This window comes from Pseudopipra pipra, chromosome 1 (assembly GCF_036250125.1).
Source record: "Pseudopipra pipra isolate bDixPip1 chromosome 1, bDixPip1.hap1, whole genome shotgun sequence".
NCBI classification, from domain to species: Eukaryota; Metazoa; Chordata; class Aves; order Passeriformes; family Pipridae; genus Pseudopipra; species Pseudopipra pipra.
In genome coordinates this window covers 94,778,781-94,794,009 of record NC_087549.1, presented here as the reverse complement: position 1 = coordinate 94,794,009, position 15,229 = coordinate 94,778,781, and the positions used below count along the sequence as shown (strand labels likewise).

At 41.3% G+C, this 15,229-nt stretch overlaps 1 protein-coding gene across 9 annotated transcripts in view; it reads left to right on the top strand.

The window, feature by feature from the left end:
- KIAA0319 (KIAA0319 ortholog) overlaps positions 1-15,229 on the top strand; it is a 57,534-nt gene that overhangs the window by 20,580 nt on the left and 21,725 nt on the right. For all 9 annotated transcript variants that reach the window (XM_064665912.1, XM_064665933.1, XM_064665929.1 and 6 more), the window contains 7 exons: positions 6,870-7,053; positions 9,235-9,339; positions 10,006-10,103; positions 10,484-10,571; positions 11,119-11,211; positions 11,805-11,937; positions 13,718-13,946. In XM_064665912.1, the coding sequence (XP_064521982.1) occupies positions 6,870-7,053; positions 9,235-9,339; positions 10,006-10,103; positions 10,484-10,571; positions 11,119-11,211; positions 11,805-11,937; positions 13,718-13,946 (930 nt within the window). The remainder of the gene's footprint in view (positions 1-6,869; positions 7,054-9,234; positions 9,340-10,005; positions 10,104-10,483; positions 10,572-11,118; positions 11,212-11,804; positions 11,938-13,717; positions 13,947-15,229) is intronic.

Sequence of the window (15,229 nt, the reverse complement as noted above, 5' to 3'; positions counted from 1 at the left end):
TCACGATCACAGAGGGGTGATGCACCCCTCCAGCATGTGCTCGGGAGAGGACCTCTCTCCAAGACCTCTGCCTAGAGGTGGCAATGAACTAGTCAGGAGTTCGTATGGGTCAGGGCTGGCAGGCCAACTGCTGTGGGCAACATGAGGGTGCGTGTCTGCCCCAGACCGCCTGGTCAGGAAGAAGAAGATAAAGACTTAAGGCAACTGGGAGGAACCTCATATTAACAGCCCTGGTCCTCAGGGAGGATTTAAGCCATCCAAATACCTACTGGGAGGGCAAGAGAGCAGGGCACAAGCAATGAAGGAGGTTTCTGGAGGACGTTGATGATAACTTCAAGTTATCAGAGGTCATTGAGGAACTGAGGAGAGAGACTCTGCTGGACCTCACCCTTGCGGGCAAGGAGGGATTTGTTAGGGATATGGCTGTGAGATGGAGGCTCTTAAGAGGAGCAGGAATAAGTTAGAAAGCAGGGTCACAACCATGGGCTTTAGTAGAGCAGTCTTTGGCCTGTTGTGGGATCTGCTTGGAAGACTCCCAAGGGAGATTGTCCATGAGAGCAGGTTGCTTTTTGAGGATCACTTCCTCTAGGCTCAAGATAGCCTGTGACTTTTATGATTGTTCAAGTTGGTCTGAAGTGTATTGGCATGAGTGAAAAGAGATTAGAACTCATCTTCATGTGTATGGAAGAACTTTTGATAGAGATCAAGTGCTATTGCAGGTTGAAAAGTGGGTACTCATTCTACAAGCAGAGTTGATGGTGGGAGATTTGTTTTAAAAAGTTTCTACCACGCATGCCTTGAAATGAGCATAATTAACATGGGGGTTTAGAAGAGAGGGGTAGATCCTAATAGTTTTTTTCTTAGCATGCATATGTGTATATGTGAAGAGTGTAATACCAAAGTATGTTGTCCCTACTGATAAAGTTTGGAGTGACATTCTGTCATGCACTAGTGTTGCAGTTAGTTCTAACAAAGGGCTGAGCTGCTTTTACAAAGTTAAAATTTAGGACATCCCACCGCTGCTGTACTATAGTTTACAAGCATTTTTCAGTTATTGCCTGTGCTATGTGCGGGAAATTAAACCACAGCAAGAACCTGTGGTAGCTCCGTGCACCACCATGTTTGTGCACTTTGGGCATGCAGTAACACTTGAAACTTGCCTCCATTGCATTTTGCTGTCAAATGGAAGACCATTAGCACTGTGCTAAACTTTAGACACTTGTCAGGATCTATACTGACTGTGCCTTCTGCCTTACGGAAGCCATGAAACTTTGAGTTCACCTAAACTATGTGGCAGAGCTGAGCAAGTTTGTTCCCTGTCTCTAAGGGATCATGTGATTACCGTTTTATGAAAGTTGAGATTTCACATCCTGCAGCGGTAATAATATATATGGTCAAGCCTACTTTGTAAATCTCTACTTTGATTTTGCTACCCCAGCCAGAATAGAAAGATTTTTCTTTCTCTTTGTGCACTGACTATGTAGATGGATGTTTATTGTAAAGTGAAATGGAAAAAACCCTATTTCTTATTGGGACACAAAGAAGTCATTCTTGTGTGATCTTTATATTAAGCTAACATTATGCTAGCACAGCCACTGAAATTCCAGTAGAAAGGCTGAGGAATGAGCTTACTTCTTTCAGTGCAGAAGGGATAAAACTCCAAACCTAGGTCAGTCTTTATCCCCAACTGGTAGTGATGCTGAGGAGCCGGTAAGACAACTGTAGTTAGATGATCAGGAAGTGCTCTGTGAGCAGAGCTGCAGAAGATGGTTGATGGGATAGCATTGAAAACTGGTCATAACATGTATGGAGAAATTACTCTAAAGACGCTCTATTAATGTAAAGAAAGAATCTGGAGAAGCAGAAGGTGCAAATTCCCAAGTGGGAATCGCTTGAATTTAGACATTTGTAGAGAAAAGATGATGAGTAGGCCTTTCCCTGGCCTTCCCCAGAATCAACTTCGGGCATGTTTTCTTCCCTTCCTAGTCTCCACTCCCCTTCTTTTCACTGCAGTTTATATTCAGTCCCTTTGATGAGATGACAGGTGGCATGGGAGAGTGGAGTCAGCGCATGGCAGTTTCCTTTTTGCCACTTGTTGCCTATTTCTCTTTTCTGTTGCTGTTCCTTCCTTCTTACTTGTTTCATCTGTCTGGTATGGGCTTCTCTGTGTGCCTCAGTTCTCTGGGAGGTGCCATGAAGTGCCTGTTTCCAAGAGGGTGTCTCAAGCCCTGTGCTCAATAGTGTTCATTTCCAGATGTTCCCTCTCATGTCTCCTGTTGTGCATCTCCCCACCTTCTCCTCTATCCCCTGCCCCCAGTGGCCCTTTTTTAACTATGTTTGAGTGGCTGCAGTGTTGATGCATGGTGGTTTGCTTCCATCCATTTCCAAACTGTCTGGAACCACAGGGGTGACCTGTGCAGCCAGTCCTCTGCCACCCAAACCCCACCAGTATGGCTAACACAAATTTCCAGGTTTTGGCTTCAGGTTTTTCTGGTTTGGGAACTTTACTTGTGACCCTGGTGAAAAAGGCCTGTGACAAATTCTGGTGATAGGATTTCCCTCTTATGTGTTTCTTTCTCCAGCAAGCAGACATTTTTATCAAATCTCATATGGATTGTTCAGCACATTTTTGTGTTTCCTTCTGACGAACTTTTTTTGGAAACCAAATTTTGTTATTAAGGAAATCTTAAATTTTTACACTGGATTAAAAATGCTGAGATGTCCCCAAATAGTTTTATCATTGGCATATAATCCAAACAACCTCTCAAGATGTGGTCTTTTTGTATGTGCTATGAAAATGTGAAGGTCTTAAAATCATATTTGCTAATAACTTTAATGAATTACCCTGTTTATTACATGTTATATAATGTATTCCTATGATCCTCTTAATTCTGCCACTGCAATTCTATATCTCCTAGATCTGTGCTGACACAGTCCCTTCTGCAACTTCCAGACAAAGCTGTTTTGACAAGCCAGGCAGAGCAGGGTGGCAAAAATGCAATTCCCTCCCTCCACAGTAGTCAGCAGGATGCAGTGTCCTCAGGTGCTGTGTTCTTTGAGCGAGGACCTGGAGACAGATTTTAAACTGAGAGACCAACAAGCACAGACCTCCAGAGTCTGTGCCCTTGGAGCATCCTTGCCATAAATGCAGTCAGGTGCAAAGGATTTCTGTATGTGACTTGGATAGAGAATTTTTGTCATTTAACTGAATAACCTGACTGTTGGGTTTACATCGGACTTCAGAGTGATCTTATGGACTGTTACCGTCTAGCAGCTCAATAACATGAATACATTTAGAAATCTGTAGAGAGTATATGCTGCCAAGCTGCCCAGAACAGAAATCTGCAGTGCTGCCCATCCCTGAAGTGTAAAGTATTAATTGTCTTTTTAAAATTTCCAGTTAGCTGCTGATCTGCTAAGGTCTGTAAGGTTTTTCAGGTCTTAATTTCTAGCAGCTGCTGTGTTGATGCTGCAGTGTTTCAAATGTTCAGTAGGTTAGGCCTGACTTGCTTCTTGAGCTTATTGTATTTGCAGGAATAATGGTGCAGTCACAATGCATAAAGCTCTACCTAAGAAACCTTAAGATGGCTGACAGACTTTATATGATGGTGAGCCTTTTGATGTCTAATTGGCTTGCCTTCAGAATTGATATTTAAGACCTAGAATGAAGTTGAATATCAGAGATGTTCATATATTATTTTGGTTCTGTTTGGTTAAAAATGCATTGATTTGATCTCTAGGATATGTATAAAACCTCTGAAAGATGTTTAAATATTTAGATTTACCTGCCAGAAAGGTAAATTTCTTTCTCGAAATCTGCACCTCCTGTCATACTTTATGGTGGTTTGCTCTTTTTGCAGCGCCCCAACTACACAATTAGTAGGGATCTTACTTGCTTGAAATCATTAGACAGGTGACTGAACGCAGAGAAGCAGGGACAAGCAGACCAGCAAAGTTTCACTGCTGACAGAGCTACTTTCCACAAAGTTTTGGAGATAAATGAGGAAGAGGAAATGGTACTGCAGTTAAGTGGTAGTCTTATGTGCAGAGGGACATGGAGGAATTGCTACTGGGGAAGCCCTTGACTCTCCAGAGTCCTGATCACTTGTCTTTAGGAGTACTTGAGGAAGATGCTTCCTTGAGGGGGAATGTTGGGTTGCCTCCAGGATCAGGATGGAGTAAGGAAACATGGTAGGGTTTATCCTTCACATTCATGGGGTGGGGGAGGGGAGGGGGAAGGAGTACCCAATCTATGGGGTCAGCCAGGGACCGGAAGTGGGAAAGGATCCCTCTTGGCATGATACTGTTGCCTGCAGTGTAACTTTGAGCTTCCCCAGGAAACTGCATGGCGCTTGTTGTTGTCGTTGTTTTTCCCATTTTGGATTATGGGGATGTTCTCAACTTCTGTTGGAATTCTCAAGAGATGTGCACTCAAGTCAAACCTGAGAACTGAAGGATGTGGGCCCTCACCATTGGTGTGTTTGTTGCAAGCAATAGTGGCTGTACAAATGGGTAAAAGCAAACAACCCACAAAGCCCATATCAACAGAACTATCTACCCTGCTCACTCCCAGAAAGAATCCTTCTTTTCTTTCTTTCACTTCCCAAGCTGGAATTTAGGTTAATCTTGCCTTCTGCATCTGCTCCAGCAAATTTCTCAGTAATAGGTTCTGCCTGAGAACTCAATTTCTGATATTGTCCCTGCCCCAGTTGTCTGCTGCCTGCTAATGTTTTTAGTTTAAGCCGTCTTTTTGGCTGTGATGCCGCTTCAGATGTGACGGTGCCACAGGGCACCTTTTCTGACTGCAGCATCTTGCCTAGGTTTGCTGACTGAAGTGATGTTTGGTGCCACTGCAGAATAGAGTGTCCCTGGAAAAGTATATTTGACTTTGTCTCTATCTGTCCTGTAAAGCCAAGATGGCTGCTTTTCAGCTGATGGATTGCCAAAGGTTCAGGAGAGGAAAAAAGCCAGAGGAAGCTCAGAAAAGTAGATTTCCCTCAAATTTGAAAGGCGGGGAAACACTTTGGTTTGCTCAGGTGGGGTAAAGATCTTTCTGGAAGATGTGGAATGGAGTGATTGATTATGTAAAGGAGAGCTGTCTGGAGGGAAGACCTTTTGTCAAGATAGGAGGCAGGATGTGCTTGAGGCTCTCGCTGTGCATGATAATGTTGTCAAGGGTGAGATTCCTGCTGAGGGTCTGGGGTTGGTCTGCTGAAGGCACTACTTCAGGGGAGCTACAGTCCCTGATGCTGCAGTCAGTGTCCCACCTGCTCAGAGAGATCTTACTGTCTGCATATCGAGCAGGGCTGAAGGTGTGACCAGAGAGGTGCTTCCATTGTCTGCATTATGGATTCACCTGAAGGTGCAACTCTTGATGTGGTCCTCAGCATCCTCACATGGTAGTCAGCCACAGTTGCTGACACTGCTTTCACTCTCCCAACTGCACAGGGATCTTTTCTCTGTCCATTGTTCAAGGCAGAGATGGAGTTGCAGATGACTTCCATGTTCTCTGTTTCCTCACAGGTTGGGAAACAACAGTCCCTGGCATTGTTTTCACATTCCTAGCTGAAGAGGGAGCTTTTCCTCCTGTCCACAAGGCTGAGCTGCTCTTATTTCCTGGGGAGGCAAACTGCAGAGTGAAAGCAGAGCACCTGAAATACAAAGAGAAATGGAGTCCTGGGACTGTTCAGCCTTGAACTGAAAGGGTTCAGGGGCACCTTACAAATGTGTATAAATAACTGTGACAGGTGTGAAGCAGATGGAGCTAGGCTCTTCTCAGCGCTGTCCAGTGGAGACAATGGACACAAATTGAAATACAAAGGAATTACGTTTAAACATTAAAACTCATCTTTTTTCCTGTGAGGATGGTCAAACACAGGAACAGATTCTTCAAAGAGGTTGTGTATTCTCTGTGCTTGGAGATACTCATAACCTAACTGGACTTGGTCCTGAGCAGCCTGCTGTAGCTAACCCTGCTTTAAGGAAGGGGGTTAAACTAGGCTATCTAGAGGTCCCTTTCCTCCTCAGCTATTTGTGATGCAAGTGTACATTTTACCAACCTTCACAATCCTATTCTTCAGTAAACAGATTATGTACAAATAATAGCACTATGTTATGTCTTCATGTGCCCCACACAGCCATAATTGGAAAAATGCTTTTCCCTAGTTGTGAGATCAGAAATAAGTCTCGAGTATATTAAGGAAAAACTGTTGCCCCATTGAGGCTTATGTGTCATTGGGAGGCAAGGCTCACACAGTGCTGAGTTATTTGTGCTAAACTTGCTGTGTAATTTGCTGCAGTTCTGATTTCCTAACAAGGTGGAGCAGTGAGAACAGCACAACTGCTTGGTGACTGAAGGAGAGAGATGTAGGGTGTTTTATTACTGGTGAGGAGATAAAAAGGCTGAGCAAGTTTGTTCTGAGCAGATGTAGTAAGAGGCAAGGATTCTGTTATGTTTGTGTGTGTACAGCATGAAGACAATAATACTACTTGGACTTTCTGTCATTGACTTTTAAAGGTTTATGACTGTATTTAGACCTGTCCTACTATTTTGTTTTATTTTATTTTGAGAACTGATAGCCTTAGTTGTATTTCAGTTTTGTATTACCTCATTACTATAGCCTACACTGTTCAGCATTTGAAAGTTGGAAAATTATTAGCATTTCTTAAAAGATTGAGTGGGAAAAAAAAAAAACAAACAAAAAACCAGTCCTCATTCCATAAATATTTTGTACATGAATAAAATCTCCTAGTAACATAAGTCACTAGGGTCATCCTATATGCTATTGAAAAACAGCATACTTCTAAATCTAGAAATGTGAAAAATGTCTCACTTATGACAACTCTTTCCTTATAATTCATTTTTTCAGGCTGCTACACCTTCCTCTTCTTCAGATAAATTGGATTTCTTCCCAGGTGTGTCAGAGAAAACCCAGACTCCCACAGTGTCCCCAGAGAACATCACTGAAGGTGGGATCATGTTACTTCCCACTAATACTGTGCCATCTGAGCCCATGCAGCAGTTCACGCCACCTGCTACTGCTGCTAACGCAGGTAATGTTTTGACATAGCCGGAGATCTGAGGGGTACCTGCAGGTTGGACTGCGAGTGGGAGTGGCTTTACTGCTGTTAGGTTTCCACCCCGTTGTTAGTATGAGCTTGTTCTTTATCCAAATGGTATATGATCCCAATTTAAGACTGTAGACCTATGGTAACACTGCAAACCCCAGATCTTTAGCCAGTTAATTCTGTGGCAAAACTCTGACCAAGTCCATCATTAAAGGGAAATTACAACTCAAGCAAATAAAGCAAAGTAAAAAGCAGAGATTAAGACCCTCTTTTAAAATGGGTTAATTTTTATAGTTGGTGAGCAATACCTGAGACTTTCTGAAGTTTCAGAATAGTCTCTTCTAACCATACAGTTATTTTTGTGTGACTTCAGAACATTGATCCCTCTCAGAAACTCTCCAGTAGGCTTCCCACTATCTATAGTTGTCAGATAACATGCAGCAGCATAGGTGGGACCTGAGGAAGCTCAGCCCTTAGTAGAGGAGAAGCCTAGCCCTTAGCAGGGGAGAATATGGCCTCCTCATCCTGGGAAAAGAAAGTTTTGCTGCAGTTTCAGAACTGCAAGGAGGCTTATCACACTTCCAGCTGCAGAGCAAAAGTTTTTATTTTGAAAAGGATGTTTAAGCACTATGTCCCCTGTAGCTGTGTTAAATTCTGTGTGTATGTTAGTGTCTCCTCTCTCCTGCTGAGTTTTCCCTGGGCACCCTGACAAAGGGTTAGAAGGGCCACAAGAAGCAGAAAAGCACGGACGTGTGTTTTTCTGCACTCTTGATGCACCGAGGGATATGGAGAGCTAAGCCCTTTGCTTCCTGGTAGAGCAAGTCTGGTTTGGGACATTCTTGGCACTCTCTGCCAAATTGCAACCTGCCAGGCAGGATAGCAGTAGAAGGTAACAGGAAAAGATGAGCTACAAGAGATCCCTCTCCAAGACAGTGGATCATCATTACCATTGACTGTTGACTAGGCAGCTCCTCCTCCTCCTTCACAAGAGGAGATTGAAAAGGACTCAAAAAGGAGCTTGGAAAAAGAAGCTGAAGGGAAGATTGTGATGAATCTCACCATAGCTACTGCTTTATACAGGGATTGCCTCAAGTTTGTGTGTTCTCAGCCAATGACAGTTCCTCCTTCTCTCCTTTGGTCATCACCCTCTTCTAGCCATTTTATTCTCCTCTCATATGGAGTTCCAAGTGCAAACTTCCACTCCACAGGTGTCTAGGGCAACTCCCGTGATCAGTTGTGGAGCCTTGGGTGCATTTAACTAGCAGTGACAGAAAGTGTGCTGCCAGGGTGGCCTCTTCACCTCATCCATTTTTAAGCTCATCAGCTGCCACTGCTGAGTAGCCTCTTGCTCCTCTATTCCAAGTTTGTAAGTTGGATGTTTATACACTCGTGAATGTTGCCTTTTGGAGAACCTCTGTTCTGTGGTTTCCCAATATTAAAAGGAAGACATTTAAAACCTTTGAAATTCAGGTCTGTGGGAACTTTACTGAAGTTGTGCTTTAGTATGTTTCTGCTGGGAACTGTATTTGTGTACTTAGGCATTTTTTGGAAGAGGAAAGAATTTTCACAGACGAGAACTGGATAGCAAAGGGATTGAGTGTGCAGTTCATTTACCCTGCTATACAAGTGGAGTTTTTAAAAGGGACACTGAGATGGACATTGGAGCATGACATACAAGTGCCACACAAACATAGAAGCAGTGCTTCTTGGTGAAAGAAAGTGTGATATTTAGTTCTAGTATGAGCTATGTTACTTTATTTAATGATATTTGTTCTATTGCAAATAGCCTTTTTGTCTTCTCTGTGTATTTTTTAAATTCCTGCATTTCTATCCAGTTACTGACAAAAATATGACATTGTTTATGTAGAGCAATGTTACCTGTGATGTACTGGAATAATCAGAATACTTTTCTCTAAAACAGAAGTAGGGAAAATGATACTTCATAGATGGGAAAGAAGAAAAACTTTGGTTTGGTGGAAGATGAGGGAACCACAGTTATGAGTATAATAGATTATTTTACTATGTATGAGGAATTTTTTTAATTATTCTTGCTTGTTCCCTATAGTGTTTGTCAAATTTTAATTAATCCATTGGAAATAATATTTGAAGATACTAAATTTATATCAATTCCATCTGTTATAACATAGTGTACTTGTTCTGTCTTAGATACAGTAAAAGAACTTATTGTATCTGCTGGAGATAACATACAAGTGATGCTACCCAAAAATGAGGTTGAACTGAATGCCTTTGCCATCCCACCACCATCTACAGGTGAGTTGAATAGTCTTGGTATACAAGATGATGCACACACTACCAACCTGTAAATGCAGACAAGTTCTGAGTTATGTGAACATCTGCACCTTAGGGTAAAACAATTTTCCTCATTTCCTACTACTACCTCTTTTATGGCTCCAACTGTAGAGAGGATTTTCTTCTTTGAATTTTAAGAATGAATTTTTTTAAGTGACTTTTATTTTCAGAACCTAAACTCATTAGCAAGAGGGTTCAATAAAAAGCCTGTAGTTTCTGCTAAAAGATGATGTGGCCTAGTTTATAGCATCTTGCTGTAAAATGGGAGGGAAGTGGGAAAAGTAAGTTTTGAATGCAACATTTACCTTAAAACTGCCAGCTTTTGAATTACAGCAGCAATTAATACATATTTCATAGGCAGCTGTGTAAAACACGTTTACTTCATGTGAAGCTCGTTTTTGTGAAGAAGATTATTTGTGAAGTCCATTACATCCTTGCTGCTTTACCAAGTTGCAAGACACTGGATATTCAACATGGATTCATACTGCTTCATTTTGAAGGCTTAAAGAGCAGCAGTCATGATTTCCTACTTTAGCATTTCATCTGATGGATGGTGAACTTGATTTCTTTTGTTTTCTTATCTTGAAGGCAGAACTGATTACTCTTACACTGTGTTGTTGCTCTTAGAAACAGCTTACACCTATGAGTGGAGCCTTATCAGCCACCCTGCTGACTACGGTGGTGAAATGGAGCACAGGCACAGCCAGACTTTGAAGCTCTCTCATGTAAGTGAGCTGTAAGCTTAGGCTCGTTGTATCTGTGTGGTCCTTTCACAGAATTGTAACCTGTGGGGAAAGGCACCTTGATTCAAGGAGTTCAAATGACCTCAAGTCATCTGGAATGTCTTCACCCGTGTGCGTCACCAAATCTATGCAAGATTAGAAGTGTCTTTTTTAGCGTGCTCTAATAATTTTCTAAATAGAGAAAAAACTCCTAAGTGTTTGCTTCATATTCCCCACTTCCAGGCAGGGACTAGTGGTCTTTTGTGTATGTGTTTGTAAAAGTAGCTTGAAGATTCAGATATCCAGATTTTTCTCTGTTTACAGTTACATACTGCTTTTGGATAATTCAATATGTAACCCAATTTGTTTTGTGTTTGTCTCAGTTATCAGTGGGACTTTACGCCTTCAAAGTGACAGTTTCTGGTGTAAATGCCTTTGGTGAAGGTTTTGTAAATGTCACAGTCAAACCAGGTAAGTCAGTTGGCTGAAATAATTAGTTTTTTCAACACAAGTAGTTGTACAGCATGCTTATCTCCTCATACATATCTGTTACTGTTTGTCAAGGACATCTGGCAGTTCAGTCATGCTGACATGTTTCGTGTCTTGATGTCTATAAAGGGTTCTAAGGAAGTAGAGCTAAGGAGCTTGGTCACTGTGTTTAAGTGCTTTCTGGTCTTTCACCCTCCTCAGGCAAAGCCCGAGATAGCATCATGTCACCTTTTATGATTCCTTCTCCAGTACAGCAATTAGGCACTGATCTGGCTCTGTCTACAAATTACAGTGCATGGGTCTGATCTGAATTATACCAGTTAGAAGCAGCTGCAGTGGAAGACTGCTGTGTCAGCACACTGCTATTCAGTAACCTTTTCTCTCCCTTGTCCAAAAAGGACAGCAGATGCTGCTGCAAAGCTGTCTGATCTGGATTTAATCACTGGGGACTATTGATCTGTAGACTTAACATTAGTTTTGCCTGGGCTCTCACTCATATTTTTTTTCTTCCCCCCTGTCTGTCTCACAGCCCTCAGAGTTAACCAGCCGCCTGTCGCTGTTGCTTCCCCCAAAGTGCAAGAAATTTCTTTGCCTACAACTTCCACCTTCATCGATGGCAGTCGTACGTACTGGACCCTCCTGTGTTTATATCCTGTATTTTTAATATACGGTTACGACATTATTGTTTGTCAGGTATAAGTGGAATTGCTTCTTCACACTCTTCTCAGAAGTTCCCTGATAAATCATGATTTTTTTTGGAGATTTGAGTCCAGTTATAAATTATTTTAATAAATTAATAAAATTATGAAATGCAGCCTTCCACTTGGAGATTGAGATAACACTGTGTCAGGGGCTGCTGCATCCAAACAGCACCTGCTCTTACAGCTTCTTCTGTGCCAGTACAGCTGGGGCCTTGGTAGAGAGCTGTCACATAGGGTGTGATGAGATGTTGTAATTATAGTCATAGTTACTGAGAGTAGACAAGTTGGAATGTGCAGTCTGAGACTGAATTTTTTTTTTTATCCATGTGTATGAAAAATTGTTTCAAAAAATTATACCAAAGGTAACTTGGAATCTGTGGTTTATGAAGCCTTTTCAAATGTACTTGAAGAGACAGGTGTAGAAAACCAGTAAGAGATGAGTGCATGAAAGACTTTAGCATTCATTTCAGCAATTGCTACAAGAAACTGATATGTTTTTCTTTAATGAATGTAGAAAGTATAGATGATATGAAGATAGTGAGTTACCACTGGGAAGAAATTAAAGGTCCCTTGCGAGAGCAGAAGGCATCTGCTGACACACCTGTCTTGCACTTGTCTAACCTTGTTCCTGGAAACTACACTTTCAGGTACCTGCACAGATGCTTTCCTTTGGGACTTTAATTATTTCTGTGATGTCAGCTAAATGTTTGTTTCCCTTTGTGCTTACATCTACCTCCTCAAACAGAAAACTTCATTTTTCTTCTGCATGCTGTTACCCTTCATTTTGCACAGAGGAGAGACTTAGGGAGCAGTTTTATTAAAAAGTGCTTGGCGGTGGTTTTTTGTGATACCAGCACAGTGATACTTTTTAGCACAAAGTTATGTAAATTAAATACCTCCCACTTTCAGCAACTGTGACAAAACTCTTTTTATTACTTTTTTCCCCAGCTTAGAAGATAGCTAGTGCCCTGAGATGAAATTATGCAGTCAGGGTGTCAAAGTCATCCCCTGAAGGGTGGTGGCAGACAGAATAATATTGGCAGACTGATCCTCACAAGACATTGTTATGTGCTGATTTTACTGAGACTCATTCTGTTCTTCATAAAAGCCTTTGCTCTGCTACTTGTTTCCTCTATTTATGCACTGCTGAAGCTGGGTTTTGTCCAGACAATGGAAGCAATGTTTGTGGTTTGGGGTGCTTAATGAAAATCAAAGTCCCTTTTCTGAACTTTTAACTGAAAGCCTAGTCTTCACAGAGGCAGACTTCCCACTTACCCAGCTTGTGTTCTTTGGCTACCAGTCAGTACATTGTATATCAGTGAAGCATCAGCAGAATGTCGAAGCCATCATACGTATATGTTAAATGTGGTGGTTTGCATAAGCTTCACCAAAAGTTCTATAGCTTCTACTTTCATTCTGTGTTCTTTACTGGAATTATTCCATATTGTACAGTAGCAGAAATTAGTGTGAATTTTTTTCCATATTAAAAAAGAGCTTTCTTGCAAGTAATACTTTTAAGTGTGTTCCAAACCTAAGGAATTAAGAAATTAATTGTTATATCTCTGCACCCTGGAGGGAGGCTGACTAGAGCAGTATGTTCTAGTTCACAAGAAATTAGCTGGTCAATAAAATCCAGTTCTCTTGATATGCATGGATGTGCACCCATTGCAAAAAGTATGTGTTCCCTAATGACAGAACTAATGAGCACTAGTTTTGTTCCCACCCAGGTTCCCTTCCATGTGGTCAGCTGTCTGCAGTTTTCACAACAGAGGAGGATTAGAGATTAGTCAGTTACCGCACTGTGGAGGGCAGGTTTCATCCCCTTCAAGTGTCTGCAACAGTCTCATTTTAAGATGATTTGGTTTTGTGTTTCTGAGAGGCAGTAATGTCTGGATTTTTTTAAACCCTGTACTTTTTAGTTTTGTGACTTGACATTGATATTAAGCTCTATTAAAGTTAGTAATAGTGTGCCACGAAGAAATAATAAGTTAGGATCTACTGCTGTGCTATAAGTAGAGCTTTTGAAAATCCAAAGCAGTTCTAGTTATAGATGTTGACAGGGACTCTTTCACTATGGCTGATGAATGAAATCCCTGGTTTTTACTGAGTACATTTTTAAAAGAGTTTGCAGTGAAATCTGTTTGAAATTGGTGAAGCTGCCATTGACTGCAGGCAGAGGGTTTCATCTGGGATCCAGAATAGCTAGGCTTTTTTTTTTCCCCCAAATGTTGAAAGCTCTGTTTGTAAACAGTTTTCTGAATCTTTCCTATCTTAGTTGAGGAGTGAGTGTGTCTGAAGGAGAAGTTTGTATCATCTAATCAATGTCTCTGGTTTATGTAGTGTTTGAAAAACTACCAGAAAAAATAAGTCTTTGAATTTAGATCTTGGCAGAAGTCCATCTTAACAGATACTGGTTTTCTATTATAGACTCACAGTGATTGATTCAGATGGAGCAGCCAACTCCACCATTGCTTTTCTGACTGTCAACAGACCAGTGGATTACCCACCTATTGCTAATGCAGGACCTAATCAGGCAGTCACCTTGCCCCAGAACTTCATCACGCTAAATGGAAACCAAAGCAGTGACGACCATGAAATTGTCAGCTATGAGTGGTCCCTCAGTCCCAAAAGCAAAGGCAAGGTTGTAGCAATGCAGGTATGTCAATTTCTCTTTGCATAGGATTAGAAAGCTCTTTTATCTTTGCCTCTAACATGAGCAAACACATACCTGAGTAACTGCTCAGAAGCACTGAAATATCTAGAATGATGTTACTCTTTTTGTTGTTGTTGTTGTCCTCTTAGATGTATTCAGCTCTTATTTTAGATACTACTTTTAATTCCTGATCATAATTGTTTTCATTCCTTAGGTCCAACCAAGGTGTTATTTGTTCCCTGGTGGTTTGAAAATACATGAAGTTCACACTGTTTGTTCTTGAACCTGCTTCACAGGTTCCCATCTTCTGATGTGCTGGGCATACTGAAAACTGGTTAGGAGAGAATGTGGGGGTAGTCAGAGTTTTCTTGCAATGCTTCCTCCTGGAGAGAGTAGAACTCAAATGGAAACCTGATCTTCTGAATTGACATGAAAGATGACAAGACCTTTTGGCAGTGTTATGTAGCCATGCTCTGTGATGGGTTTTTATGCTCACTAAAACATGGATTTCTATTGAGGGTTTATGGAATTTATTCCCTTATTTTCATGGCTGGGGTTTTTCTGGTTGTTTTTTTTTTTTTTGGTTTGGTTTGTTGTGGGTTTTTTTAATCTGAGAAAAGCTAATAAATTTTTTAGTGGACTTGCACTCAGTAAGTTGGAGATTCTTACAGCTCTGTAGGCAGTTGAGGTAATTAATGTAATGTAATGAAGCCAACTGAAACTGAGAAGCCATTTTTTATGGGAGACATGATTTCTGCTATGTTGGCAAATGCTTTAGGCCTTCAGAACTGGGAAGAGATTACTTTGTAGATCTGTTTAGAAAAGGAATAATATCGATGCAAGCCTATACTGTAGAGACAATTACAGAATTAAGGAAGGACTTGCAGCATTATGGCTTATTTCTGTTCATTCACCAAGAAAAATCTTTCCTAAAGCATCCATGGAAGCTGAACTTACAGTTTTTGAGAGCTGTTCAACCTTAAAACGACCTTCCTGAAAGAAGGGAATGACTGCTTCAGATATCCAGTGGATTCATTGGGTATTTAATGTGGAAATGCAAGTGCATGTTACAGTTTCTTTTCAACAGACTAGTAATCTTTTTCATGTGCCTAAAGCTGAGGATCATAGAGTCGTAGAATGGTTTGGGTTGTAAGGGACCTTGAAGATCATCTAGTTCCAAACTTGCTGCCATGGACAGGGATACCTTCCACTAGATCAGGTTGCTCAAAGCCCCATCCAACCTGGCCTTGAACACTTCCCAGGGATGGGACATCCACAGCTTCTCT